Below are 24,417 nucleotides of genomic sequence, written 5' to 3' on the forward strand. Positions count from 1 at the left end.
TCTAGAATTTGAATGTTACCCCCGGCTATCCTACTGTTTGTTGGATTGCGCGCAAGCAAGGGTGATATGTCGAAAGCCAGTGTGGTCTAGACTGGTTTTTTGCGGCGAACCCGAGGTGGATCCATCCATGATCCATCGATCAGCTTTCCCCCTATCTCTCTGAGTCTCGATGCATCTGGGGTAAAACCAAGCGACGCTGCGATGAATAAAAATGCCTCGAGCCCCTGGGTGCAGCACATGAAAATTTTTTTGGGAGTACCTGAGTAGCAGGCATCGTCACTCTTTCTACTTCATGCCACCATGACCCTGACCCTATCACGCTCATTATGTGTGCTGCTTCTGCTTTTTTGTTCTGCTGGGAGGGCAACCAGCGACTTCACCGCATCGGATGACTCAGACCTGATGGTCTTTCGGACCGTGCGTTTCTCCGGATCCCCGGATGATGCGGGGCTGACTAATGGGAAACACAGTTACCGCAGCATCGCATCCCCAAATGGAATATCACGCATTATCATCGCAATGCCACCGCTCCAGGCTACTGGTTTGTCGCCCCCTACTGGGTGACCGTCGGAGAACCCTACACCACACGATGGATGCCTTATCAAGTGGGCCCCTACATCTATGACCAGGACGGAGATCTGGTGTGGACGGGGGCTGCATACACCGACAATCAAAACGCCTTCGATCTGCGCGTCGTGACCAATGTCCCCGGCAACTTGAAGCCTCAGCTGTCACTGATGGTGCAGACCGGGCTGGGGGTGGACCTGGAATTTGCTAATGGCACCGTGCTCGACCATCAGTATCGCCAAGTGGGCAGTACCCCCGTCTTCGACAAGCATGAGTTCTACGTCTACGCCCCTCACAAAGCGCTGGCCATCCATCAGTGGCCCAAGGTCGTGGACCTGGCCGACATCGGCCTTCCCGGGGTCTCCCGCGAGATCAAATTCCAGGGCTTTCGCGACGTCGACTACACCACCGGGCACGTCTTCTTCGAATGGAACTCCGAGGGCCACATCCCACTCCACGAGACCTTTGTCGACATCACCGTCGGCACCCCTCCCCGCGGCGCCGACTACATCCACTGCAACGCCATCGAAAAGACCAAAGACGGCGACTACTTGATGTCGTGTCGCCACTCGAGCACCATCTACTTGATTTCCGGGCAGGACGGGGCCATCCGGTGGCGATTGGGCGGCAAGGGGAACAATTTCCAGAAGGACTTCGACTTCTCATGGCAGCATGATGCGCGTATCATCCTCCAGACCCCGGAGCGCATGGTCATGTCCTTCCTGGACAACGCGGCGGACGAGCTGAGCGAGAACAAGCCCGTCTCCTCCGCCATGATCGTGGAATTGGACCTGGTCAACTTCGAGGCGAAGCTGCTGAACCAGTACCTGCGACCGGATGGCGATCTGACGCGACGTCGCGGCAGCACGCAACTCCTCCCCAACAACAACGTGTTTGTGTCCTGGAGTGATTATGGGTACATCAGCGAGTTCGATCACGGCGGCCGCCTCCTGACCGAAGCCCGCTTCGCCAGCGACCGGTTCGGCAACTACCGCGCCTACAAATACCCCTGGTCGGCGTCGCCCGCCGAGCCCCCGGTGGTGGTCGCGTCGGTGGCCGGCATCAACGGCTCCGAGTCATTGACCGAATGCCACGTGAGTTGGAACGGAGCAACCGAGGTGAAGTTTTGGCGGTTTTGGGCGCAGGCGGCCGCAGACGGGGACAAGACTCTCATCGGCACCGTGGCCAGGACAGGTTTCGAGACTAGCTTCATCGCCCGTGGATACATGGATTGGGTGTCCGCTGAGGCTCTTGACGCCGACCAAAACAGCCTGGGGTTCTCGGACATGGTGCGCAGCAGTCCGCCCACCTACTGGGCCCCCGGAGCAGACCAGCCTCGGCCTGATGACCCTCAAGCACTCCTCTTTCCTCCCCCGCCTGAGAAGCGGAGCTGGTCGCCCTCCACCGTCGTGGTGGTGTTTGCCGCCGGGCTGGCGCTCAGTACCTTGATCTGGCTGCTGCTTGCCCTGGTCCCGGTGCTGCGACATCGCGTGGTGGCTGGGTACAAGAAAGTGGATTCGGTAGACTAATAGTTATTATGTGAGACGATTTAAGATCCTTCTAACAGAACGTATTATTATACACGCGAGGACGCAATCGATCCCCGCAAAGAAACCCCCGTTATCCTCAAGCTCAAGGAGAGACGAGAGTCAGGAAGTCCTGAGTCAAGTCGGTGAAGAAGCTGGCCCCGGCCACGGTCTCGGGGTGGCCGGCTTGCGTGACGTTGCAGTAGTCGATGAAGTTGCCGGCCTCCGCATTCTTCTTCTTGATATAGGTGACGTAGTCTGACAGGAGACAGCTGCTGCCCGGTCCGCTCTTGCACATCGGCAGAGGGTAGACGGCATCATTGAGCAAGATGCGCAGATAGGTGTCCTCGGTAGTCTTCTTCTTGGTGGTCGTCTCGCAGTTGAGCACCTCGAACCCGACGGTGCCCCGCATGGTGATGAAGTGGGCCACATTGTACAGGTGGTTGGAGGGGATGCGGTCATCGGGCAAGGGGGTCTGTTCCTGGAAGAGGTCCATGCCGGCGGTCAACTCGGCGATCTGGTTGTCATTCAAGAAGGCCATGATGAGCTTGGGCACGGTGAAGGGACTGCCATCCACGTCGGTGCCGTTCTGGCCGGGGCCCTGCGCCAGCAGATCCAAGAAGCTCTCGAGGAAGGGCAAGAAGAGCAGCTTGGTGGGATCCGACGAGCCCGGTCCCACCCCGTACCAGTAGCTCAGATCTTGCGAGTAGGCATACTTGGTCAACTCGTCCTGGGTGAAGACATTGCACCAGTCGCTCAGCCGGCCCGTGATCTGACTCTCGTAGGCGCACAGGTAAGGAAAGAAGGTCAGGTCAGTTTCCGTGAAGGTCAGATTGCCGCTGACCAGGGCGTTGATGCGCTTGATGGCCGCGGGCATCCACGTTGCATCCCAATTGGTCACATTGTTATACGCATTGTTGACATACAAGGGACACGCATCCGAGGGTCCCAGCGAGTTGCCGATTGCATTGACGGAGCCCGTCGAGTTGACGCTGACGACCTTGCCATAGGTATCGGCGAACTCGTACATGTATCCCTGCAGGAAGGCCTGCGCGGTCTGGACCACGCGCGAGGTGCTGATGGGGTTCGCGTACTGGTTGGCCCACACATAGAAGGGGTGACCATCTTCGTAGAAATCGGGGTCTACTGCGCGTTAGCCTGGATGTCTCGTTCTGTTCCAGGTTCCAGGGCTAGGGCTAGGGAACTCACAGCGAGCGCGCAAAGTGTAACCGAGATCAACAGCCTGGGTCGGTCAGTCCTACGATGCTCCTTGCTCCTTCGGTTCGAGGTGATTCTACTAACCTCCTTGCGACCCGTCATCGACTCTTGGGACATTTGCAGGGTGGTGTTGGTCAGGACGGTCTTCCAGTCGGCGATGAAAGAGAGCTCATCGCGCGCCTTGAAGCCCTTGCCGTTGACGGCCGCTTGGATCTGCCAATGGTGAGTGATCAGGTGTGCAATGAGACGGGGCAGTCTCCGGTGGCGATGAACCGACCTTCTCCTCGAGGGCCACCCACGAGCCGTAGGAACCGCTGTCGGGGAATCTGATTGCGATTAGCCACACCACTTCTGCTGCTGCTTCTAAGGGCCAGACCCTATCTCACCTGCTTCCGTGTCTCACCACATAGGCAGCCTGCTGGACGGTGCACTGCGAGGGAACCTCGTTGGAGATGCCATTGACATTGGGGCCTGGTTCCTGCATCAGTTGGGTGGTTTACTGGACGGGCGTGGATCGAACCCACCAGTAAAGTAGGGCGTATTTCCGCCGGAATAGATCAAGGGGTTGGAGGAGTGGGCAGTCGCAGGAAACAGGATATCGTTGACCGGGGCTAGAACCGGGCCAGCACTGGCAACTCCCAGCAGAGCAGCGACAGCAGCGAACGTAGCCATGATTGAAGAGAAAGGAATATTGGCTTTTGTGTACAGTGCTCCGGTCAACTGTCAGCAGCACCCAAGTCCGGAGTGTACCGGCCAATATATACTAAGGTCGGTAGTAGCATGATTATTCCCGGAACCCCCTTTCCATGCATGTATCGCTACATGTCGCTGCATGCCACCGCATCATCGGCAACGGTCAACCGACAAGTGAGATTTGGGTTGAAGTCGAGATCCTTTGGGCTTTACCTATGAAAGGGCGACGAGAGACCATGTGCTGCCGTGTGCTGCCGGTTAGATGAGGGTTAATCTGCTTAGCGTCGTGCGCAGTGGATGGCCAGCCAGAACCAGCGCGCCCTCGGACCACGTGCCCTATCGCTGTCTCCACTTGATTAATTTATTTCCATGAACAAAGCTTGGCTTTAGCACCTGTAGTACCTGCATTGTTCCTGTCTATCGTCTTGGCCGACACGTGCGGAAAAGTGTTTCTGGATTTGCTCGTGTGCTCATGTGCTCATACGACTGCACTAGAGTACTAACTAAATTCTATCTACAACATCAAAGCAGCGACAAGACTCCCCACCACGCAAATCAGGCTAGAGGAGAGGGAGACGGATGCGGCAGCCCCAGTATAGAGCGCGCCCCCCGCGGTGGTAGTGGCAGATCCAGCATTAGTACCGGCCCGAGACGAGGCTGCTGCAGACGCTGCGACCGCAGAGGATGCTCGGAATGAGGGGATCAAGGAGCCCGACGGGCTTGGGGACTCTGGGATTGAAGAAGATTGCGCACCACTGCCCCCAACCTGGGCATGGGAGCCCAGTTTGGTGGTGGACTCTGTCGTGCCGATGGCTTCCGCACCTTCCGGCTGGGAAACCCCCGTATCGATAGCACCAGACGCAGCAGTAGCCGATGCGATGGACGCGACATTCAGATAGATCGTGGTCCCGACTGGAATCAGGGTGGTATACACAGAGACCGTCTCTTGGGCAGCAGTCTGGTCGGTTGATCCCATAGAAACAGCCGTTACTGTGTAGACAGTGATATCGTAACCGGTGGAGGTGGAATAAACCTGCTCACCAGCAGGCGCTGCGGTCGTATGGGGCTCGGTGGTCACCACAGTATAGGTGGTGACATGGGCAGGCACCGTCTCAGTAGTCACAAAGGTCGACTTCGCCGACGCAGGACAGTTCTTATATCCTGAAGGACAAGCAGTCACCGGACGAATCAACGTGCTGTACACCGTGGAGGTCACATACTCCGTGACACGAGACAAAGAACCAGCAGTAGATGTGGCCGTGGCTGTGGCTGTGGCCGCGACGCCAGTCTGGGTGGCAGTCACAGGGCAGATCGTGGTGTAATCCACAATGGTCTCGGTCGTGAGGTACGTCGTCTGCTTCGAGGCGGGGCAATCCTTGACTGAAGAGGGGCAGGCGGTCACTGTATGCACGGAGGTTGTATACACGGTGGATGTCGTGAATTCCTCGTGTCTAGAGGTACTCAAAGCACGGGTGGCAGTCGCAGGCACCTGGGTCTCGGTAGCAGTGACCGGGCAGATGGTAGTGTAGTCGACCACAGTTTCGGTGGTCAGGTAAGTGGTCTTGGCCGAGGCAGGGCAATTTTGGATGGTCGACGGGCAGGCGGTGACAGTGTGCACCTCCGTGTGGGAAACAGTAGAGGTAGTAAACGCCACAGCGCCGGAGATGGCGTTGCTGGAACCCGATGTGTTCGATGTTGAGCCAGAACCAGGCTGGGAGGCAGCCGAGCTGGACGCCCCGGAAGCCCCAGAGCCGGACGAGCCAGCGCCAGTGATATTTCCCGACGATCCAGAGTCGGATGAGGAACCAGGCGAGCCAGACGAGGAGCCAGATCCAGATGAGGAGCCAGATGAGGAGCCAGAGCCAGTCGAGCCTAAAGCATTAGAGCTAGACGAGCCAGACGACTTAGAGCCAGCGCTAACTGCTGCTGCTTCTGGATCCATCGAGCCAGAACCAGAAGAGGAGCCAGCAGAGCCAGAGTTAGAAGAGGAACCAGACGAGCTAGAAGAATCAGCACCAGATGAGTCCGAACCGGCAACAGAGCCTGAGCTGGGTCTAGGGCTTGGGGTGGTTGATGGGCTAGGACGGGTCACAAACAAAGGCACACTCGAGCTGGCTTGAGGGCTGGCCTGAGGGCTGGGAGTAGGACGTTGCACGGCAACACTGACCGCAGAGGATGAGCTCGGAGCAGCAACGACTGAGCTCGGAGCAGCAATCGGCGAGCTGGATGCGGCCGCAGAGATACCAGTAGTAGCACCAGCAGCACCAGCAGCACATTGTTCAGCAGCCGCAAGACTGGTGTCCACCGTAAGGTCCGCAACCTCAACTGTGGCCCCGGTTCCATCACAAACCACTTTAATCGTGAGGGTGGAGGTACTGAAGGTACTGGAGGATGAACTACTCAAGCAGGTCGAAAAAGGGGCCGACGAACCTGTTGGGACGGTCAGGCTGTCGAGGAGATCGTTGCCCTGATAAATGCTCAACGCGCAGGACACACCACTACGCTTGCGCTTGGTGGCAGCTGAATCGGACACCGAGATTGTGCCTGAGACCGCGGCATCATCGGAGGTGTCGACAGACTGTGATGCCTCCAGAGATGTCCCAGCGGTGGTATCAGCCGTGAGCGTGGTGCCATTGTCATCGGTCGTAGTGGTCGCGCCAGAAGACGTCGACCAGGTGGCTGTAGAAGCACTGCTGACAGTGGATGAAGCAGCAAGGGTAGAAGAAGTCAATGTGCTCAAGGCAGTAGTCAAGGATCCCAGCGAAACGTCACTGCTGGTGGTGCTCACAGCGCTCGACGTGCTGTCGGCCGTGTCCGAGCAAGCGCTGACCATGGAAATGTCGGCCAGGCCAATGACCGGGTTTCCGTTGGAAGCTCCCTGGGAGCAACTGATGGTGATCACGAAAGGAATGCCGGTGGAAGAAGTGGGGGTGTACGTCCCAGAGACACTCGACCAGCCACTGGATCGGCCAGCCACGAGGGCAGCAGATGCGGCAGTGAAGGAATTGCCTTCGACAGCGACTGTAATGGTACAGGAGGCTCCGGTCGAGTCGTCCGTCGTGATAGACCAGTCTAGGGAGACATGATAGGAGGTGCCCACGTGCACCGAGGGAATGTTTTGGCGCACAATCACCCAACTATAGCTGAAGTCGTCGATTTCGCTGCAATATAGTTAGGGTTCGCCGGCATCTTGGCTAGGCATTGGCTAGGTATTGGCTATGCACACTTACAGATAGGCACCGCCATCGGGACCCCCAGTATCGACCACCGAAAAGGTCTTCAGGGTAGGGCCGGCACTCGTACTCCAGAAGGAAGTATACGCAGAAGACCCTCCTTGAATGACATTGGTGCCCGTACAGGCCGCAGCCATCTGGATGAGCGGCATCAAGCCCGCTCCGAAGAGCAGGGTACGAAGAGGCGCCATCGTGTACCAAGTACCTGTCTATCCATGTTGAAGAGAGTAGGAACTGCGCTGAACATATATTCAAGACCCGTTCAAGCTCTCATGGTCGCCCTCGTATCCTTATTTGGGTTTCCTATGGCATCGGGATGGATCGCATTCACTAGAGGCGCAAAGAAGGCGAGTTTAGGCGATGGCGGGGGGGGGCCTCCCACCATGCAGCAATTTATGCCGACCATCCACCAGATTTGCCCCTGAAAGCTCACGGTCAAATCCGAAGACATGACAATGCACTGGATCTCGCCCTACTTCAGCTTGATTGAGTTTCTCGATCCTTGCTGTGCCCCACCGGATCCAGGGGAAGGGGAATTTTCCAGCCAATGCTCCTTCTGCTCCTTCTGCCCATTCTGCAAGGGTTCCACGTGGGAGTGATCCCACCTGATGCTCCAGTTCTCCAGCCTGTTACTTGACTATTAGCTCTGCTGCTCGTGTCACCCCTGGAACTACTGAGTAGGTATATAATTAAATAGGCTCCTGGAGGTCGGACACTTCACCCGACACGACACACAATGAGGTGGGGCAGTCTCCTTGCCAGTATGTCATACTTATACTCCGTACATGAACATACCGTATACATAGAGCAGAATATGCATTAGATGCCTTGATCGAGATTCTGTGTCGAATGGTCTGGTCTAGTCGCCACTGCGATGGCACTGACAACCTCCCTCCAGCCTATCCCGGGCTCTTTCTCTCCCCCGTTTAGCGCTCACTACGCTCTACCCATGATCTTCTGGGGCCCGAACCCCACACAAAATGCTTCACAGACCAAATTCTGACTGGAATCCATGCATCGGGGTCATACTATCTATATCCATGTGGTTTTGAGGGATGATTTTGGCTGAAGCAAAATCGCGACCGGGGGAAACGAAGCCATTATTGGGGACGTCGGGTGGCGGCGGACTTAGGGTTTCCGCGAGGTCCTCATTCATTGTGCCCGTCAACGTCAACCACCCCCGAAGACGGCGCAGGAAGGAACTCGCTCACAGGAAGATTCTTGCTTCATGGCTTGTGCTAGTTATGTCCAGGATTGACCTTCTTGCCATGCCACCGAACCCGAACGAGCTGCCAGGTGGTCCGATCCCCACGCCCACGGTCGCGGTTGAAACCTCATGTGGAGCCAGAAAGTCATCTGGAGAACGGACGTTGGCTGCCTCGCTTGCCTCGGCTTACGGAGGCAGTGATTAGGCCATTAGGCCCAGGCTAAGGCTGCCGATCACTCTGGCCTCCAATGAGCCTGTTCATCGAACTGCTTGATGGCGCATGCAGTCAGGTTCTAGTCGAATCATCCTATCATGGTGGACCACGGCTGAATGCTTAGGAAGAGTCAAGCAGGGATCAATCTGAGGTCAGCAACACCACTCACTAACTTACCACTTGTCTGCGTCTGCTCTTAAAAGGTGAACATAGCCTTCTCAATCCACCACTGCTTCACGTTCTTTTCAAGTCCTGCATCCCCTGCCATGGTGTTCTTTCCGCCCAAGTGGGTAGGCCAATTGCCTCCCGTCCCCGACACGGTGCCCCTCTGCGACTTCATGCTCGACGAGCGATACGGTCGCGCCCCCATCGACCAGTCTCCCGCTCCGTATGTTTGCAGTGTCACCGGCCGGGGTTACTCTCCGGCCGAGATCGGCGAGCGGGTGGATTACATGGCCCGGGCCCTATCCTGTGAATTGGGCTGGGAGCCCACCGGGGCAGCAGAAGACAAAGTCATTGGGATTTTCAGTCTGAATACGGTGAGTCGAGTCTCCCGGGAGTCTGTTACGGCGCATGCTGACTGGCAGTCTCCGGAAGATCGACACGATGCCTTTGTCCTGGGCAGTACATCGATTGTCGGGGATAGTCTCGCCCGCCAACGCCGCGTATTCGGCCCCGGAATTGGCCTATCAGCTGAACGACTCCAGGGCGACGGTGCTTTTCACGTGTCTGCCCTTGTTGTCCACCGCGCTGGAAGCAGCTGCGCAGGTTGGGATTGCCCGTCAGCGCGTCTACGTGCTAGAGACGCCCGTCGAACCGGGCCAGACGCCCCCAGCCGGAGCATCGGAGTTCAAGACGATATCACAATTAGTTGCAGAGGGCCAGAAGCTGCCTCCAGTCGCCCCGTTGAAATGGCAGGCTGGGCAAGGTCGCCGCCAGCCAGCATTCCTATGCTATTCCAGCGGTACCTCCGGGCTACCGGTAGGTTCCCTCAGACCGCCAGACCCTCGTTTCCAGGGCTCTAACTCCCCTCTCCACAGAAAGGCGTGATGATCTCCCACTACAACATGATGGCCAACATCCTCCAATTCAAGCAGTACGATGAATCCTCGGGAATGCGCACCAAGGGCAAATCCGAGGTGACGAGCTGCGTCTTGCCCATGAGCCACGCCTACGGGCTGAACTACGTCGCTCACTACGCGGCCTACCGCGGCGACCAGACGGTGGTGTTCGCGCGCTTCCAGCTGGAGAGCCTCCTGGAGGCGACGCAACGCTTCAAGATCACCTATCTCCTCCTGGTGCCCCCGATCGTACTGCGCATCGCCAAGAGCCAGGAGCTGTGCCGACAGTACGATCTCAGTAGCGTGGTGGGACTCTTCACGGGGGCAGCTCCGCTGGGCGAGGAGGTCGAGGCAGCAGTGCGCGAGCAATATCCCGCCATGAATATCGGTCAGGGCTATGGTGAGTGCTCAGTACCACGGGGATACATCCCCATCCACCACTGACCCAGTGTCATCCGCTAGGAATCACCGAAGCCACCACCGTAGTCGGCCTTACCCCCGTCATCGATCAATGGGCCGGCTCCGTTGGCTGTCCGATGCCCGGCTCGCAGTGGAAGCTCCTCGACCCCGACGGCAGCGAAATCACCTCCTACGACACCCCAGGCGAGGTCGTCATCTCTGGCCCCAACGTGACGATGGGGTATCTCAACAACCCCACAGCCACCGCCGAATCCTACCGGGACGGATGGTACCACACGGGCGACGTCGGCGTGATGCGGCTGAGTCCCCAGAGCAACGAGCATCTCTTCATCATCGATCGGATCAAGGAATTGATCAAAGTTAAGGGCTTGCAGGTGGCCCCCGCCGAATTGGAGGCGCATCTGCTGGCGCATCCCGCCGTGGGCGATTGCGCCGTCATCCCCGTGCCCGATCCCGAGGCCGGCGAACTGCCCAAGGCGTTTGTCGTCAAGTCCGCGCAGGCCGGACCAGATGATGCAGCTACCGTCCAGGCGATTGTCACGCATGTGCAAGAGACCAAGGCCCGGCATAAGTGGCTCAAGGGCGGCGTCGAGTTTGTGGATCTCATCCCCAAGAGTCCCAGTGGGAAGATCCTGCGCCGATTGCTGCGAGATCAGGAGAAGAAATCACGGCAGGCGAAGCTTTGAGTGGTGGGGTGGTGTTTTGACAGAATACGTAGTACGAATGTGAGACGTGCCAGACAGAGCAAAAAGGAAAGAAAAAGCAAAAGATAAATGACCTACGCAGGGCTCGAACCTGCAATCTCTTGATTCGTAGTCAAGCGCCTTACCATTGGGCCAGCAGGCCAGCTGATAAGTAATACCCTTTTTCTGGATGCTATAATCCACAAGCAGTCGAAATCTGCTCTTCTGCAGTTTATCCCTGGTATCGCATCACCCTAATCACAAACAAGTATTTGAAATTAGGCTGGCACGTGCCTTTTTGTTGCTGGACTAGAAAAGGTTACCGAGGCTAGGAGGCATTGTTTAGTATAGCTTCTACGCGCATCCATTTTTCCCGGCTGCGATCGGCTAGATCGGGTATATATATCTCCACCATCCCTTGTCCCACAGGAGTTTTGCTGTTCTGTACAATAACCGGCAACTCGCGATTTAGTACACATTGGTTGGATTAATCAAGCATATATTAAAGAAACTATATTACTAGTATACAAGCATCTTAGACCTAAAATAAACAAAAGGATAAAGAGAGTGGATCCCTCAATCAGTAGGGCAAGCCTTGGCGCTCTTCGACGTCTTGGTCACAGTCTCTGTCTCGGTGACGGTCTGATTGATAGTAGACGTGCGAGTGCTGGTCGCCCGCTCCGTAATTGTCACCGAGGGTTCAAGACTGACAATGGTTGTCTTTTGCACCGTAGTGGTAGGAGTCGCCAGGGTGACGGTCTCCTTAATCGTGGTCACGGTGGCCTTGGTCTTGGTGATCGTACTCTGGGGCAAGGTGACGGTCGATTCGATGGTGGTGGTCTTCAGGCTGGTGACGGTCACTGTCGCTCCCGGCACGGACACAGTCGAGGTCTTGGTGGCTGCCGACGTGATCGTTTCGGTGATCGTGCTGGCCTTGAGCGTAGTAGTCTTCGCAACCACCTTGGTGCTGCTCTCGGTCAAAATGACGGTGACGGCTTTGACCGTTTCTGTGGCCACCTTGGTCGTGGCCGACACACTGGTGATGGTGCTAGTGGAAGCCTTGAGAGTCGAGGTCTTGCCGGTAGTCGTGGTCGTCGTGGACGTGACATAGACCGTGGGCGAGGCAAGCGCGTCAGTCGAGGTCTTGACAAAGGTCGTCAGGGTGGTGTACTGAGTGATAGTGGCCGCGTTCACCGCCGCCCGGGGCAAGATCAAAGCGCGCTTGGCGTTGGCGGCGGGAATACAACTGAGTGTAGTGGTGACACTCTTCGTGGTGGTCTTGGTGGAGGTCACGTCCACGGTGGTGGTGGTGGCCTTGGTGCTCTTCGTGGTAGTACCGCCGCTGCCCTCGGTGACGGTGGTGTATGAGGTGACCTTGACGGTGCCAGGAGTCGAGGTCTTGACGCTGGTCGTCGTGCTGGCCACGGTCTCGGTGATTGTCTTAGCCTTGGCAGACGAGGTGATGGTGCTGGTGGCGGTGACCGTGCTCTTGACCATGGTGGTGACATCGCCCTCGGTGACGGTAGCCGTGACCGTGGTGGTATCTTTGACGGTGGTCGTCTTGGTGCTAGCAGGAGCCGTGATGGTCTCGATATCGGAACTGGTGATCACCGTCGATTTGATGCTCGTCACGGTCGGCTCGACGATGGTTGTGGTGCTGGAGATGGTGGTCTTCTCGACGGTGGTCTTGAAAGACTCAGCCAGAGTCACGGTAGCGCCAACGTCCTGCGTGACCGTCACCTTGACCGTGGAAGTCCAATCAGCGGGGGTAAGGGTGGTGAAGGCCGTCTCCTTATCAGTGACAGTCACAAGGGTAGTGAAAGTCGCCGTGGGAGTCGCCGTGGCCAGTACAGAAGTGCTGGGGATCACGCCGGTGCTGGTAACTGGCAGGGTCGTGGAGTTGCCCGGCACGAACGGAGTGCCCTCAACCAGAGTGAAGTTGATCCAGGAAGTCGAGGCAAAGAAATTCGTGAGCTCAAACTGGGAAACCGTACTGGCATCCAGGACCGTTGCAAACGACGCCCGATCGGCGGTGGACGATCCAGGACCATAGTTCTGGTATTCACCGAACAGAACACCGTCCGTCTGCGGACTGCTCGAGGACCACTGCTCCCAGCCAGCCGCCTCAACGCAGGAATCAAGGTACGATTCGACATAAGCAACGCGAGCGTAATTGTTCCAGGGGCGACCCAACGAGATCTCGGACATGCTGCCGGCTCCAGAGGCCGGGGTAATGGTGCACTGGTCGAAGACAAAGCCACCAACCGTGGTGCTGGTAGTGCGTTTGTCGGCCGTCAAGTTGATGCCATCTTCGTTGGGAGAGATGGTCGAGTTGAGGAAGTAACCAGATCCAGAACCCCAAATCATATCGATATTACCCTCAATATAGCTGTTGCTGGCGAAGAAGTAGCCGTTGATCAACAGCGCATCCTGATTGCCCGTCACCTGACACCCATATAGCGAGGCGTACTTGCTCGACTTTAAGGCAAACCCGAGGGAGGCGTAGTTCTTGGTGGTCCCGTAGTTGTTCACAAAATTGATGTTGACTGCCTGGAAGTAGTTGCCCGTAGCATATACTGTGGCGCTGTCCGAGTTGGATTCGTCGGCCTGCGTGTCCACACCGTGGTTGTACTGGATCGTTACCTGGTTGCTCGAGTAATCGAGATGGTTGTCCGAATATCCCATGAAGATCGTAGTACCGGAACGGTTGACCACCAGCTGCTCCTCGTACGTGCCAGGGTAGATGAACACGGTGGGTGTGACCTTGCTGGAAGTAGGCAGAGCGTTAAGTGCACTTTGAATAGTATCATAGGTCGTCACGTTGGCGATAGCCGTTTTTGAGACAATGTAAGCCCCTGCCGGAGGAGTGGTTCCGTCATAGACAGTGGTTGAGTTTGAACCAGTGGTAGTGGTAGTTGTGGATGCAGGCTCGGGCGTCACAATGGAATCCCAGTAAGTCATATCGATCCAGTCAGTCGACCCCATGACCTCGGCCAACGTGTAAGTGTCCGAGGTCAACAACGTACAGTACTCGAAGGCCTCACGCGACGCAGCATTATTCTCCCAATTGCCGGGGCCAGAGTTGTTATACTCAGCGAACGTGACATAATCGGTGCGAGGATCAGTCGTGCTCCAGACCTTCCAGCCAGAAGGGTTGATGATGTCCGTGAGATAAGAATTCTTCACAACCACAAGCGCATATTTCGAGTAAGGCCGACCCAGGTAGACAAGCTCGGTCAAATCGACTGTCGCATCGCTGGCGGCATCGAAAAGACACTGGTCAAAGATATAGCCACCAACGGCGGTAGATGAGGCACGGCTCTGGGCAGTAATGGCAGACTTCTGACGCTTGGCACCGATAGTGCAGCCCTTGAAGTAGGCCTTGGAGTAACCCCAGATAAAGTCGATGGCACCCTCGATGTAGGATGATTCATAGTACTGGTAGCCAGTGGTGCTGCCCGTCAGCAAGGTGTCTTGCCAGCCAACAAGGCTGCAGCCGTAGAAGCCAATTTCAGAGCCATAGATCGAACCAGCAAGAGTCACGTATGACGACAGGGAGCCATCCAGATTGGCGGTGTTTATGATGTTGATATTATACAAGGCAATCTGGTTGCTGGCGGTGGCGAAAGTAGCCGTCTCAGCATCCGAGTGCCCCGTCGGCAACGGGCTGACAGACAAGCCCCGCGAGTAGGTAATGGTGACTTGGTTGTTTGTGTATGTAGCACCGGGACTGCCAGACTGATAGCCGATGATCATAACTGGCCCATCACGGTCCACTGACGGCACTTGCTCGTTGTACGAGCCGGCGTACATGAAGATGATCTGAGTAGAGGAATCGTCAGGCAGAGAAGCCAGCGCATCGGTCAGACTGCTGTACGAGCCGTTGACAGCACCGTCAGGGGAGACGAGCACTGCGCCTGCGGGAGGCACAGTGCCACTAGTCGGATGCGCCCAGGTGGCAGTAGCAGTCGATGTCGTCGACGTGTTGGTGCTGGTCGTGGCTGATGGTCCCGTCAGACTGTATGAAGGCACATAGTTATAGGCAGTCATGTCCAGCCAAGTAGTATCGCCGACCCATGACGACAGGCTATACGAGGCTGCCTGGGTGGCGGTCAGGTTGGTAGCGAAAGAGACACGGCTCGTGGACCAGGCTCCGGGACCGGAGTTGTTGTATTCTCCGAAAGTCACATACGCGGTGTTGGGAGAACTTGTCGACCACTGTTCCCAGCCAGCGGCGTTGATGTGCTTATCCAAGTATGAATTCATGTAGACAGCAATGCTGTACTCCGAGTATGGCCGACCGAGATATGACTCGCCGTAAGCCGACCCATAGGTGCTGGTGTAGGTGACATAGCAGGTATCGAAGACGTAACCGCCAGACGCGGTTGATGAAGAACGACTTTGCGCCGCAATGCACGCCCCGGGGGTATTTGTAGCGATGTAGCATTGGTGGAAGTAGGCGGTCGAATAGCCCCAAATGTAATCAATAGACCCTTCGATGTAACAGTTGGAGAAGACCTGCGTGCCCTTGTTCGCGAGCAAGGTGTCTTGGAAGCCGATGAAGGAACAGCCATACGCCGCCATGTTAGTGCCGTAGAAATCAGCGGCCAGCGCAGCCGTATTGCTGGTCTGAGGATAGGTGTTCTGGAAGTTGATGTTGTATAGGGCCAAGCCGGTGCCGTCGGTCTTCTTCGCGTTGATGACGGGTGTGCTCTCATCTTTGCCGGCACTGGTGAGCTCTCCGTTCGAGAACTCAATGGTGACCAGATTCTGGGTGTAGTCATTTGCGAACGAAGTTTCGCCGCGCAGAGTGACCTTTCCAGAGCGCGTGATAGAGATTTGCTCAGTGTAGGTACCTGCAAGGATGTAGATGGTATAAGCCTTGCCGTCACTGGGTAAAGCAGCGATAGCTGCGGTGACATTGCGATACTGTCCAGTGGTAGCATTCTGCGAGACCACAAACGTCGAGGTGCTCGTGGGTACCGCACTCGTGGCCGAGGCTACGACTGACGAGCTGGCTGTAGCAGTGACAGAAGCACTGGCAGAGGAGGAAACGGAGGTGTCATAAACAGAATCCGGGAAGCCAGAGAAGGAAGCAATGGCTGACGTATCGATCCAACTCGTGCTCCCCAAGACGTTGGCAATGGAATACGCGCTGTCATCAGACAGAATGTCCACGACACTGCTCCGTGCGCTGGTGGAGGCGCCAGGGCCAGTGTTGTTATACTCTGCAAAGATCACACTGCTGCTGGACGACGAGATCAACCAGCCCAGGGACGCGATGTGTGCATCAAGATACGAGTTCAAAACAGCAACATGGGCATTCGTGGAGTAGTCCCGGCCCAAGTAGGTGCTGCTTTTCGGGACGGAGCTATCACTCGGTACGAAGGCGCAGCTGTCGAAAACAAATTGAGATGGCCCGTAGGATGTCTGGTAAGACTGCGCAGCGATGGTCTGGCCGGTGGTGGTTCCATCTGAAATGATGCGGGAATTATACACGTAGATGCCACCGTAGCCCCAGATAAAGTCGGTGGTGCCCTCAATCCGACAGTCGGAGAAGTAGAAGGCACCGTAGTTGATCAGCAAACTTCCTTGAGAAGACTTGATGCCACAGCCGTAGAAACCGAGGACTTGAGCCTTAGCAGCGACAGCCACTGCAATATTGTTTTTGGCGGGTGTATAATCGTTCTCGAAATTGATGTTGTAGAATGAAATCTCCTTGGCGTAGTATTGGGACGCTTGGAACGTTGCGGTAGATGCAGATCCACCGTTGCTAGACAGCACTCCAGCGCTATGGATGATGGTGACAGTATTGCCTGACTGGTCCAGGGCATTCGTAGTCTGCCCACGGAATACAGTCGCTCCCTCACGGCTGATGGTAATGGCTTCCTGGTAAGTACCCGAGAGAATGTAGACATACTGGGTAGTAGAATCGGAGGGTAGAGCAGCGACAGCCGATGCAATGCTGGTGTACTGCGCACAACTTCCGGAAGGACCAACCACTAGGGCACTAGTAGGTACAGTAGAGGGCAAGGAACATCCGGTAGAAGACGAGGCGGTTGCAGATGAGACAGCGGAGGAAGAAGCAGACACTCTGATCGCAGCCGACGACACCGTGGTCGTCACAGTGGCACTCGACCGAATCAGAGTCGAAGCAGCGCGGGTGGCTGTGACCTGAGATGCGGATATCGAGATGGCACTGGTGCTGGACGCGGCCGTAGTAACAGTAATGGATGTTGATGTTGATTGCTGGATGACATCAGCACTCTCAATGGCGGCCAAAACGTCAGCATCGACCCAATCGATGTTCGTCGCGGCGAATTGATAATAGGCACTAGCAAAGACTTCGGCCGGAGAGAACCGAGTGAGGTCAGTTGCACTCAGCAGGTGAACATATGCTGACCGCTTGGCTTCGTTGTTGGCATAGGAACCCGTGCCGGTGTTTCCGAATTCCCCGTAGAAGTTCCGAGAGTCCGTAGAGTAGCTGTCAGTGTAGGCACCCGTGGCTGTGATCAAGCTGCCTAGAGTCGAGTCCCGATAGACCACCACAGAGCCGTACCCATTGTTGGCGGCACCAAGGTAGACGTTCTTTGTGCTGGTGCCAGACTTCTGCTGGACCGAGCAGGAATCGAAGACAACGGTGGAGTTGTAGAGGACCGAGTTATATGTAGTGCCTCTGTTATAGACGATCAAGGCGCTATTGTCGACGGGTACGATCGTAGTATTGTACACATACAAGCCGGGGTACCCATAGATGATCTTGTCCAGGGCTTCGATGTAACTGTCGGCAATGATGGCAAGACCCAGGTTGGCATTGATACCAAGACTCCCAGCCGAGACGAATTGACAGCCGTAGAATGCATTTTTGGAGCCGCGAATAGTAGCCGCTGCATAGCTGCCCGTAGCCGTGTTGACGAAGTTGATATTGCGGAAGGTAATACCGAGGACGTTGGAAGAGATGGTCAGAGGACTAGTGGCCGAGATGGTGACCTGGTTTTCGCTATAATCTTGTTGGCTGGATGCTTCGCCGATAACAGCGACGGTGGCAGTGGCCGAGACGGTCACGGCTTGAGTGTAGGTGCCGGCCTTGATGGTCACAGTAGGGATGCCCTTCGACTGAGCATAGGAAATAGCTTCTCCAATGGCGGTGAACTGGCCAGAGGCGTCGGTGGCAACAATCACAGCGGTGGAAGATGCTAGAGAAGAGTCAATTATACGAGAAGAGAAGGATATACGTGTTGGAGATAAGACTGACTCGACGCGGATGTGGTGGCAGCATTGTCAGAGGATGATGCAGTAGTCACTACACTTGTAGCAGTCGTAGCATCCTGCGTACTGGTCGGGGATGCGGCAGCCGCGGTAGGGATGACTGCCTGAGAGGTGACTGAAGAAGAGGAGGGGAAGGCAGCAGCACAGCTCTGGGCCAGAGCCAGGCCTGCGACGCCCAGGACAGACCAGACTTGCATAGTGGTTGTCGTTGCTTGTCCGGTTCTGGACCACGATCAAGCGCGGCACCAGTCGGAAGGAGATAGTATGGGTGAACAGGGGTAGAGATTAAGGGCCATGGGCCATGGGCCATCATGAAGATATTTATACACTAAGGCGGGAAGTGAGGACATTCGGCCTGTAGGTGGCGGCGAAGAGTCCTACAGGCCAGGGGCAAGCGTAGCCGAGGGCTTTCCAGGGCCGATCGAGCATGGAACCGGTGACACCATGATGAGCCGGGGCACTAAAGCCCAAGATGGGATTCTGATCCGTACGAAGGGTATGAAGACTAATAGATTGCTTGATTGCTGAAGAGCAGCTGCCAAGCACGTGGCGTCGGAGTCCATCCGGAAAAAGCCCTAACGCTTCACGATTGGTGGCATATCTGATAAGCAGCAAACACCTTTTTGCAGCGGCCGAAAGGACGATAAGCATTGCGCATGGTTCAGGCCAGGGGTAGGCAAATCTAAGCGATTGGCGTCCATGGCGATCCGTTCCCGGCGTCGCGTCTCCCGCTTCCTGACGAAGGATCATTTGCTTTTCTTGCATTGCTCTGATCATGAAAGTCTTGTGGAAACGATTGTCATTCTGTGTCTCTCCCGCGGTGGGATCAAATTTGGCGTTGCATGGTGGAGATGTGCGAATTTTGCTCTCACCATCGTGCCCTTTCTCCCCGAGGGAGCGTCGTCGAAGGGGTCGGGTGTCAGGAACACGATAGACTCGGCCAGATGTTGGGAAGATCCGGCCGGGCCTTGAACTGGCTGGATCGAGTGGATCAACTGGGACGAACCGAAGTTTGGCTGTCAGCGAATTCCCGGTTCCGATTGCGGGTCTGGCATTCAGCACCGCCACACTGACCATCGGACTGGGAATGGGATTCTCCGAGCTGACTCCATTGAGATAGTCCGCCGGTGGTGGCGTTGGGATGAGCCAGTGTTGATGGTGCGGTGTCTCCGATAGTCTTGATAGTCTCGATAGTCTAGAGATGGCTCACGTGGACGTTCCAAGATCCAAGAATAAGGAAGGCTCTAGAGGACGGGAAAAAGAAAAGTGGGAATCTAGTAGCGATCTAGACGAGCATGGTGACAGGAGGATCTGGATAGAATTGTGGGAAAAGCTTGGATCAGTGGAGTTTAAGGAGAAGGGAGGTCCAATGGAAAGAAGAAGAGGTGCTCGGATGCGGTAGGCCTCAGGCAGAAATCTCAGGCAGCAAGTTATAACTAACTAACTTGACTAACTAACTAACTAACTAATTAATCAACTAACTTAAGGCTTCCTGCTGACATAATTATACTCCTGGCACAGACTCCACCCTGTCTAAACTGGGAGTAGCGTTAAGCAAATTTGACTGATGCAATTAAAGTCGCTTCTTAAGTTTCGCTTGCTCGCTTCCTCTCCAATCATCCTCGCCCAACCCCTGAACTGAGGGTTCTGCAATTTCGAGAGACTTCGATAATGGTTGCGCTGAGTGGGGCCCGACCCTGCCTGATACGAGGAGTTTCACTTGCAAGCTCAGCAGCAGCATTATTGGGCATGGGCCAAGGCACCAGGGACCATTAGGTCGATGATTGCCTGTTCCTGGCTCCTGCAGTTGGCTCTCTCCACGGATCGCTGGGGCTTTTATATTCGTTGTAAATCACCCGTTCTTGAGAGTCGTCGCATCAACTGCACAGCTCAGCTCGATTGCCAGCAACACCACCATGAAGTCGGTCATCTACTCGCTGGCGGCTGTGCTGCCCTTGGTCCTTCCGACCCAAGCCGATAACCTCTGGGAGCAGGTCAGCTGCTTCACCTCCGTTGGGAATATGGAGAACATGGGGACCTTTGAGTTCCAATCCGTCGACCACTGCATCGCTCAATGCGATGAGGTGAACGGGGTTTTTGCCGCGGTGCAAGAGGAGTCGTGTTACTGCGGCACTGCTGCTCTCGACATCCAGGACATGGCCTTGGCCGACGACGACAGTGCTTGCAATGCCTCGTGCCCCGGTTATGCTGTTGATACTTGTACGAAGCAACTTTTCTCCTCGCGCCATTCCTGCCTTGCTGAGCTGACCTAACGAATAGGTGGTGGGGATGGCGTCTATTCTCTCTGGGTTTCCCAAGAATACGTCTTGAGCTTAGGTGACGACGACGACGATGACGATAATGACAATGACAATGACAACAACGAAGACAACGAAGGCTATGACTATGAGGATGGGGACGGTGGCTCCGATGGCGATGAGAACGAGGACGGGGAGGACTCCGACAGTGATTATTACAGTGGCTGGCACAACACATCCACTGCCGTCGCTACCATTACTCCTTCCTCAACATCTGCGACAAATCCTGTATCGACGTCGGCCAGTGTCAGCAGTCTCGCTTCATCAATGACTGCTTCGACCACCCAAACCGCCACGGGCAGTGCTGCCATCACCACTACTACTTCTACTTCGGGGGCCAGTCGGCGCTTCAGGATTCTCTTCTTTTAAAGGTGCAGAAGGATGACTAAATTAGTTTCAATAGTATCAGTAGTCTCAATAGTGTAATATAATTTTAATGTATATTATCTTCAACATAATGCTAGATTCCGATCTCATTCGTGGAAGTTGGTTGACCGAGGATGGCGCGATTTGCAGGCTGGATGGCATTCGAAAACCCGCCACTAAGTATAGTAGTTCCTTTACTTATTTAATGATTAGTAGCTACACCGCACCGCACCGCACCACATTCACGTACCTCCCACCACTACTACATACATAGCAAGCAGCCATGGTTCGTTGGGGAATCTTAGGTGCGAGGAATTCAATTTCAGTGGCTACAACTTAATTCACTAATCTTGTCTGGATCAGGAACCGGCGATAATGCCACCAGTTAGTCGTCCATTGAAACTCCCCCTTCCCAATTCCAATCATTCGCGACCACTGACCTAAGATCCATGATATTGGCCATAGAATTCGTCAAAGACCTTCTCATCGACCCTGCCACGCGTGATGTCCACGATATCACCCACGACATCGCCGCGGTCGCTTCGTCCAGCGCGATAGAAAAAGCTCAGAATCTCCTCTCCACTACCAACGCTCCGCCCACAGCTCGTGCCTACGGTTCTTACGAGGCTCTCGTCGCCGATCCCACCGTTGAAATTGTCTACGTCGCTTCTCCTCACTCACATCATTTTGCCCACACGCGTCTGGCCTTGCTCGCCAACAAACACGTCCTTGTGGAAAAGGCTTTCACAGTGAATGCCGAGCAAGCTCAAGTGCTCGTGGATCTGGCCAGGAAACGGGATCTCTTCCTCATGGAAGCTCTTTGGACCCGTTTCTTCCCTCTAACCCAGCACGTACAACGTCTCGTTCGAGAGGGAACCATCGGGACGGTGCAGCGGATCGTGGCAGATCGGAACCTAGGTCGCAACGTGGAGGAACTGTATGGCACCGAGCATCGCCTGGTCAACCCCGCCTTGGCTGGCGGCGCGCTGCTGGACTGTAAGCGTTCTCGGCCCCGGCCGAATCTCGGTCTGTATGCTGACAGGATAACTTTTCTCAGTGGCCGTCTACCCACTGACCTGGGTCTTCCTCTTCCTGAGTCCCGACCAGCCTCTTGTTTCCGTTCCCCTGCAAACGGCTGGCTCCGTAATCAAGTACACAGAAACAGCGGTAGACGAGACTGTGACGGTCGTCCTCACTTCCCCTGAAACCAGGACACAGGGTGTTGCGACGGCTAGTCTCCGAGCCACTGCAGATCCGAAGGAACCAGGTGTCCGCATTCTTGGGACAAGAGGACAGATCCAAGTATTTGGACCCGCAGCGCGTCCGGATAGTATCAGAGTGGTGGTCTATGGGACCGCGGAAAACGCCTCTAAAACCGCATTTCCGATCCCGGTGGGCCATGGACTGTTCTGGGAGGCAGATGAGTGTGCCCGGCGCGTGCAGGCTGGCGAGCGCGATTCGCCCGTTATGCCCTTGGCAGAGACGCTATTGATGATGAGGGTGTTTGACCAAGTTCGTGAGCAGAATGGATTGCACTACCCCGATGAGATTGAAGCAATTGCATAGGTCGCGGGGGTGCCATATACCACTTTACGTGCTGAGCATATCGGGTGATACCAATATGATAATTGCAGCGTAGAAAGGTACTATCTGGCTTACCCCGTCGAAACCCGTCACAGTATAGGTCATAATGGGTGGTTTCTGTTCCTTGAGCTGAATTCTCTGGAGAAAATAAAAAAATCATAGGAAAAGGACAGTTCCCGGAAATACTATAAGAGGTTTATCACGATCTTACCGTGTTATACCCTCAAGCTGTAATGAGTTGATATCCTCCTTCTGCTATGGCCTCTCTAGGGATACTCACCGTCCATTCGATGGAATGTTTCCGATGGACGAGTAGTGGGACTGAAGACTGCACTCAGTCCCACCAGCGTCGAAAGTCACATCATGGTGTGTATAAAGATTCGTGCGAACACACCTTGTGGCGACTACCCTCTTTGCAACCCACCTTATCGTCTGCTTACACACAAACGGAAGAACGCAAGACAACATGGTTTTCCCCTATGAGAAACTCCCTGCAATCACTCAAATCGAGAAGATCGCCCAGATCTTCGACGAGGCTGGAGTCAAGCACATCGTGTGGACTGGATCCATACTTCGGCTGTACGGGGTGGAGGATACCCAGCTGAGTGTGCCACACTACATCGAGTTCGTCGTCGAGAACGCCTCTATGGTCCGCGCAGTCCAGCTTCTTTACGAGGAGAGCTTCAGTCGCGGCTTGGACCAGATGTGCGGCCGATCGGGTGGCCTTCATGATGTGGGAACTGAAATCGTGCAGTTATCCACCGGCGAAGAGCCGCATTTGGATCTGTACCTGCACACATGCTCCAAAGTCTTCGGGTCCCGTGTAATCCCTGACGACGACGATCCAGATGCACCTAGTGCAATGGGCGCGGTGCTGGTGTTTGGGGCCGGAAGAAAGCTATCACTGGTTTATGGGCACGCGCGTCCTGGACCATCTGATTTCAAGGAAGCTCAAACCGGGGGTCATCGGCTATAAGTCTCTGAACCATCACTTGAATGGAGTCTGGCGCGCGGTGCACGCTTGGGAGCCTTTCAAGGATTTTGACGTCTGTGTGCAGCGCATGGCGCAGGCTTTGGACAAAGCAGGCATCCTCGCATCTTTGCCCATCCCTCAGTGACCGGAGCAATTGGTTCGCGACATCTACGATGGTGATATTCCGGATTACAGTGCTTTCGCTGGGGGATCTATGGCAGCCACCTGTGGCGATAGTTTCCATCCCACAATCGCCAGTCCTTCGGCTGCGAGTAGTTTTGCAGCGACCAGTGACCCCAGCACGCCTGTGACTGAGGACGAGGTGCCAACGCACTCGAGGGCCGTGGCAAGCCCTCCCGCTCCGGACTCAGATAATGCCGCGGTTCTTCAGGTTCCTGGTACCCCGGAAGCTGAATCCACTGTCAAAACTGACATCGCTAAAGAAGAGGACGAATCCTTTGTTCCTGGAACACCTGAATACGAGCTTCCTGCGAAGATCAACGTCCCTGGTTCATCTTCAAGCAGCACGAAAGCCACCGCAGATCCCGAAACCGATGCTCATAGCTCTGATGCACCAGAAGAGCAAGAGGCATATCCCATCCTCCCTGCTAACGTTTCGTTCGGTTCTCTCCCAGAAACAGGAAAGACAGACAGAAAGAAAGAAAGAACGAAAGAGATACGAGCAGGACACAGTACAATAACCGCAGAAAGACCCGTTACAGAGAGGGGTACTACTGCGTCCGACTCCACAAATTAACCTCAGTCAGATTACTTACTGTGTACAACCTCCAACCGCTGTCTTGTGCAGCGAAGACTATTAGATGTCACCGCACCGCGGCCGTCCGCAGTACCAGGGAACGAATTCAAATGACTTGTGCTACAACAGAAGGACCAGAGGTGAAATTCTCGGGTTGCTCACCGAGACACCGCAAGGAGTATCATGTACGGTACGTGCTGTGGAGTAATCGCCAGATGAGTAGATGATGGTTGTGTTCTTGATGCCTCAAGAGTTAATTCCTGCCTGACTGCCTGGCTGCTGCCGGCGGAAAGACCATCACATGACTACGGTCGCACTCGGCCAGTTT

General features: G+C 55.4%; 8 protein-coding genes and 1 non-coding gene across 9 annotated transcripts; 5 read left to right on the forward strand and 4 right to left on the reverse strand.

The window, feature by feature from the left end:
* The first annotated feature begins 265 nt into the window (after window positions 1–265).
* BO82DRAFT_431652 (uncharacterized protein) lies at window positions 266–2,174 on the forward strand. The gene is made up of 2 exons (XM_025640720.1): window positions 266–417; window positions 471–2,174. The coding sequence occupies exons 1-2, from the start codon at window positions 301–303 to the stop codon at window positions 2,094–2,096; spliced, it is 1,743 nt and encodes a 580-aa protein (XP_025492605.1). The 5' UTR covers window positions 266–300; the 3' UTR covers window positions 2,097–2,174.
* On the reverse strand, window positions 2,149–3,983 carry BO82DRAFT_413562 (phosphoglycerate mutase-like protein; the record flags this gene model as incomplete). Its single annotated transcript, XM_025639885.1, has 6 exons — window positions 2,149–3,236; window positions 3,303–3,336; window positions 3,396–3,524; window positions 3,589–3,637; window positions 3,698–3,782; window positions 3,836–3,983. The coding sequence occupies 6 exons, from the start codon at window positions 3,981–3,983 to the stop codon at window positions 2,200–2,202; spliced, it is 1,482 nt and encodes a 493-aa protein (XP_025492606.1). The 3' UTR covers window positions 2,149–2,199.
* A 535-nt stretch (window positions 3,984–4,518) lies between these two features.
* On the reverse strand, window positions 4,519–7,428 carry BO82DRAFT_391549 (uncharacterized protein; the record flags this gene model as incomplete). The annotated part of the gene is made up of 2 exons (XM_025638576.1): window positions 4,519–7,165; window positions 7,235–7,428. The coding sequence occupies 2 exons, from the start codon at window positions 7,426–7,428 to the stop codon at window positions 4,519–4,521; spliced, it is 2,841 nt and encodes a 946-aa protein (XP_025492607.1).
* A 1,471-nt stretch (window positions 7,429–8,899) lies between these two features.
* BO82DRAFT_353667 (acyl--CoA ligase) lies at window positions 8,900–10,887 on the forward strand. Its single transcript, XM_025635019.1, has 4 exons — window positions 8,900–9,197; window positions 9,256–9,639; window positions 9,699–10,119; window positions 10,182–10,887. The coding sequence occupies exons 1-4, from the start codon at window positions 8,925–8,927 to the stop codon at window positions 10,823–10,825; spliced, it is 1,722 nt and encodes a 573-aa protein (XP_025492608.1). The 5' UTR covers window positions 8,900–8,924; the 3' UTR covers window positions 10,826–10,887.
* Window positions 10,888–10,913: 26 nt separating this feature from the next.
* BO82DRAFT_t153 lies at window positions 10,914–10,985 on the reverse strand. Its single transcript has one exon. It is a non-coding gene; the product is annotated as a tRNA-Arg (tRNA).
* Window positions 10,986–11,317: 332 nt separating this feature from the next.
* On the reverse strand, window positions 11,318–18,288 carry BO82DRAFT_333789 (putative pectin methylesterase; the record flags this gene model as incomplete). The annotated part of the gene is made up of 3 exons (XM_025633234.1): window positions 11,318–15,860; window positions 17,034–18,018; window positions 18,132–18,288. The coding sequence occupies 3 exons, from the start codon at window positions 18,286–18,288 to the stop codon at window positions 11,399–11,401; spliced, it is 5,604 nt and encodes a 1,867-aa protein (XP_025492609.1). The 3' UTR covers window positions 11,318–11,398.
* Window positions 18,289–19,714: 1,426 nt separating this feature from the next.
* BO82DRAFT_431655 (uncharacterized protein) lies at window positions 19,715–20,824 on the forward strand. The gene is made up of 2 exons (XM_025640721.1): window positions 19,715–20,311; window positions 20,372–20,824. The coding sequence occupies exons 1-2, from the start codon at window positions 20,008–20,010 to the stop codon at window positions 20,776–20,778; spliced, it is 711 nt and encodes a 236-aa protein (XP_025492610.1). The 5' UTR covers window positions 19,715–20,007; the 3' UTR covers window positions 20,779–20,824.
* A 234-nt stretch (window positions 20,825–21,058) lies between these two features.
* BO82DRAFT_413579 (Gfo/Idh/MocA family protein) lies at window positions 21,059–22,341 on the forward strand (the record flags this gene model as incomplete). Its single annotated transcript, XM_025639886.1, has 4 exons — window positions 21,059–21,080; window positions 21,139–21,159; window positions 21,241–21,771; window positions 21,833–22,341. 4 exons carry the CDS (start codon window positions 21,059–21,061, stop codon window positions 22,339–22,341), a joined length of 1,083 nt encoding a protein of 360 aa, XP_025492611.1.
* Window positions 22,342–22,825: 484 nt separating this feature from the next.
* On the forward strand, window positions 22,826–23,429 carry BO82DRAFT_413583 (uncharacterized protein; the record flags this gene model as incomplete). The annotated part of the gene is made up of 1 exon (XM_025639887.1): window positions 22,826–23,429. One exon carries the CDS (start codon window positions 22,826–22,828, stop codon window positions 23,333–23,335), a length of 510 nt encoding a protein of 169 aa, XP_025492612.1. The 3' UTR covers window positions 23,336–23,429.
* Between the last annotated feature and the right edge of the window lie 988 nt (window positions 23,430–24,417).

The sequence above is a fragment of the Aspergillus uvarum genome (assembly GCF_003184745.1).
Source record: "Aspergillus uvarum CBS 121591 unplaced genomic scaffold BO82scaffold_22, whole genome shotgun sequence".
Classification (NCBI taxonomy): Eukaryota; Fungi; Ascomycota; class Eurotiomycetes; order Eurotiales; family Aspergillaceae; genus Aspergillus; species Aspergillus uvarum.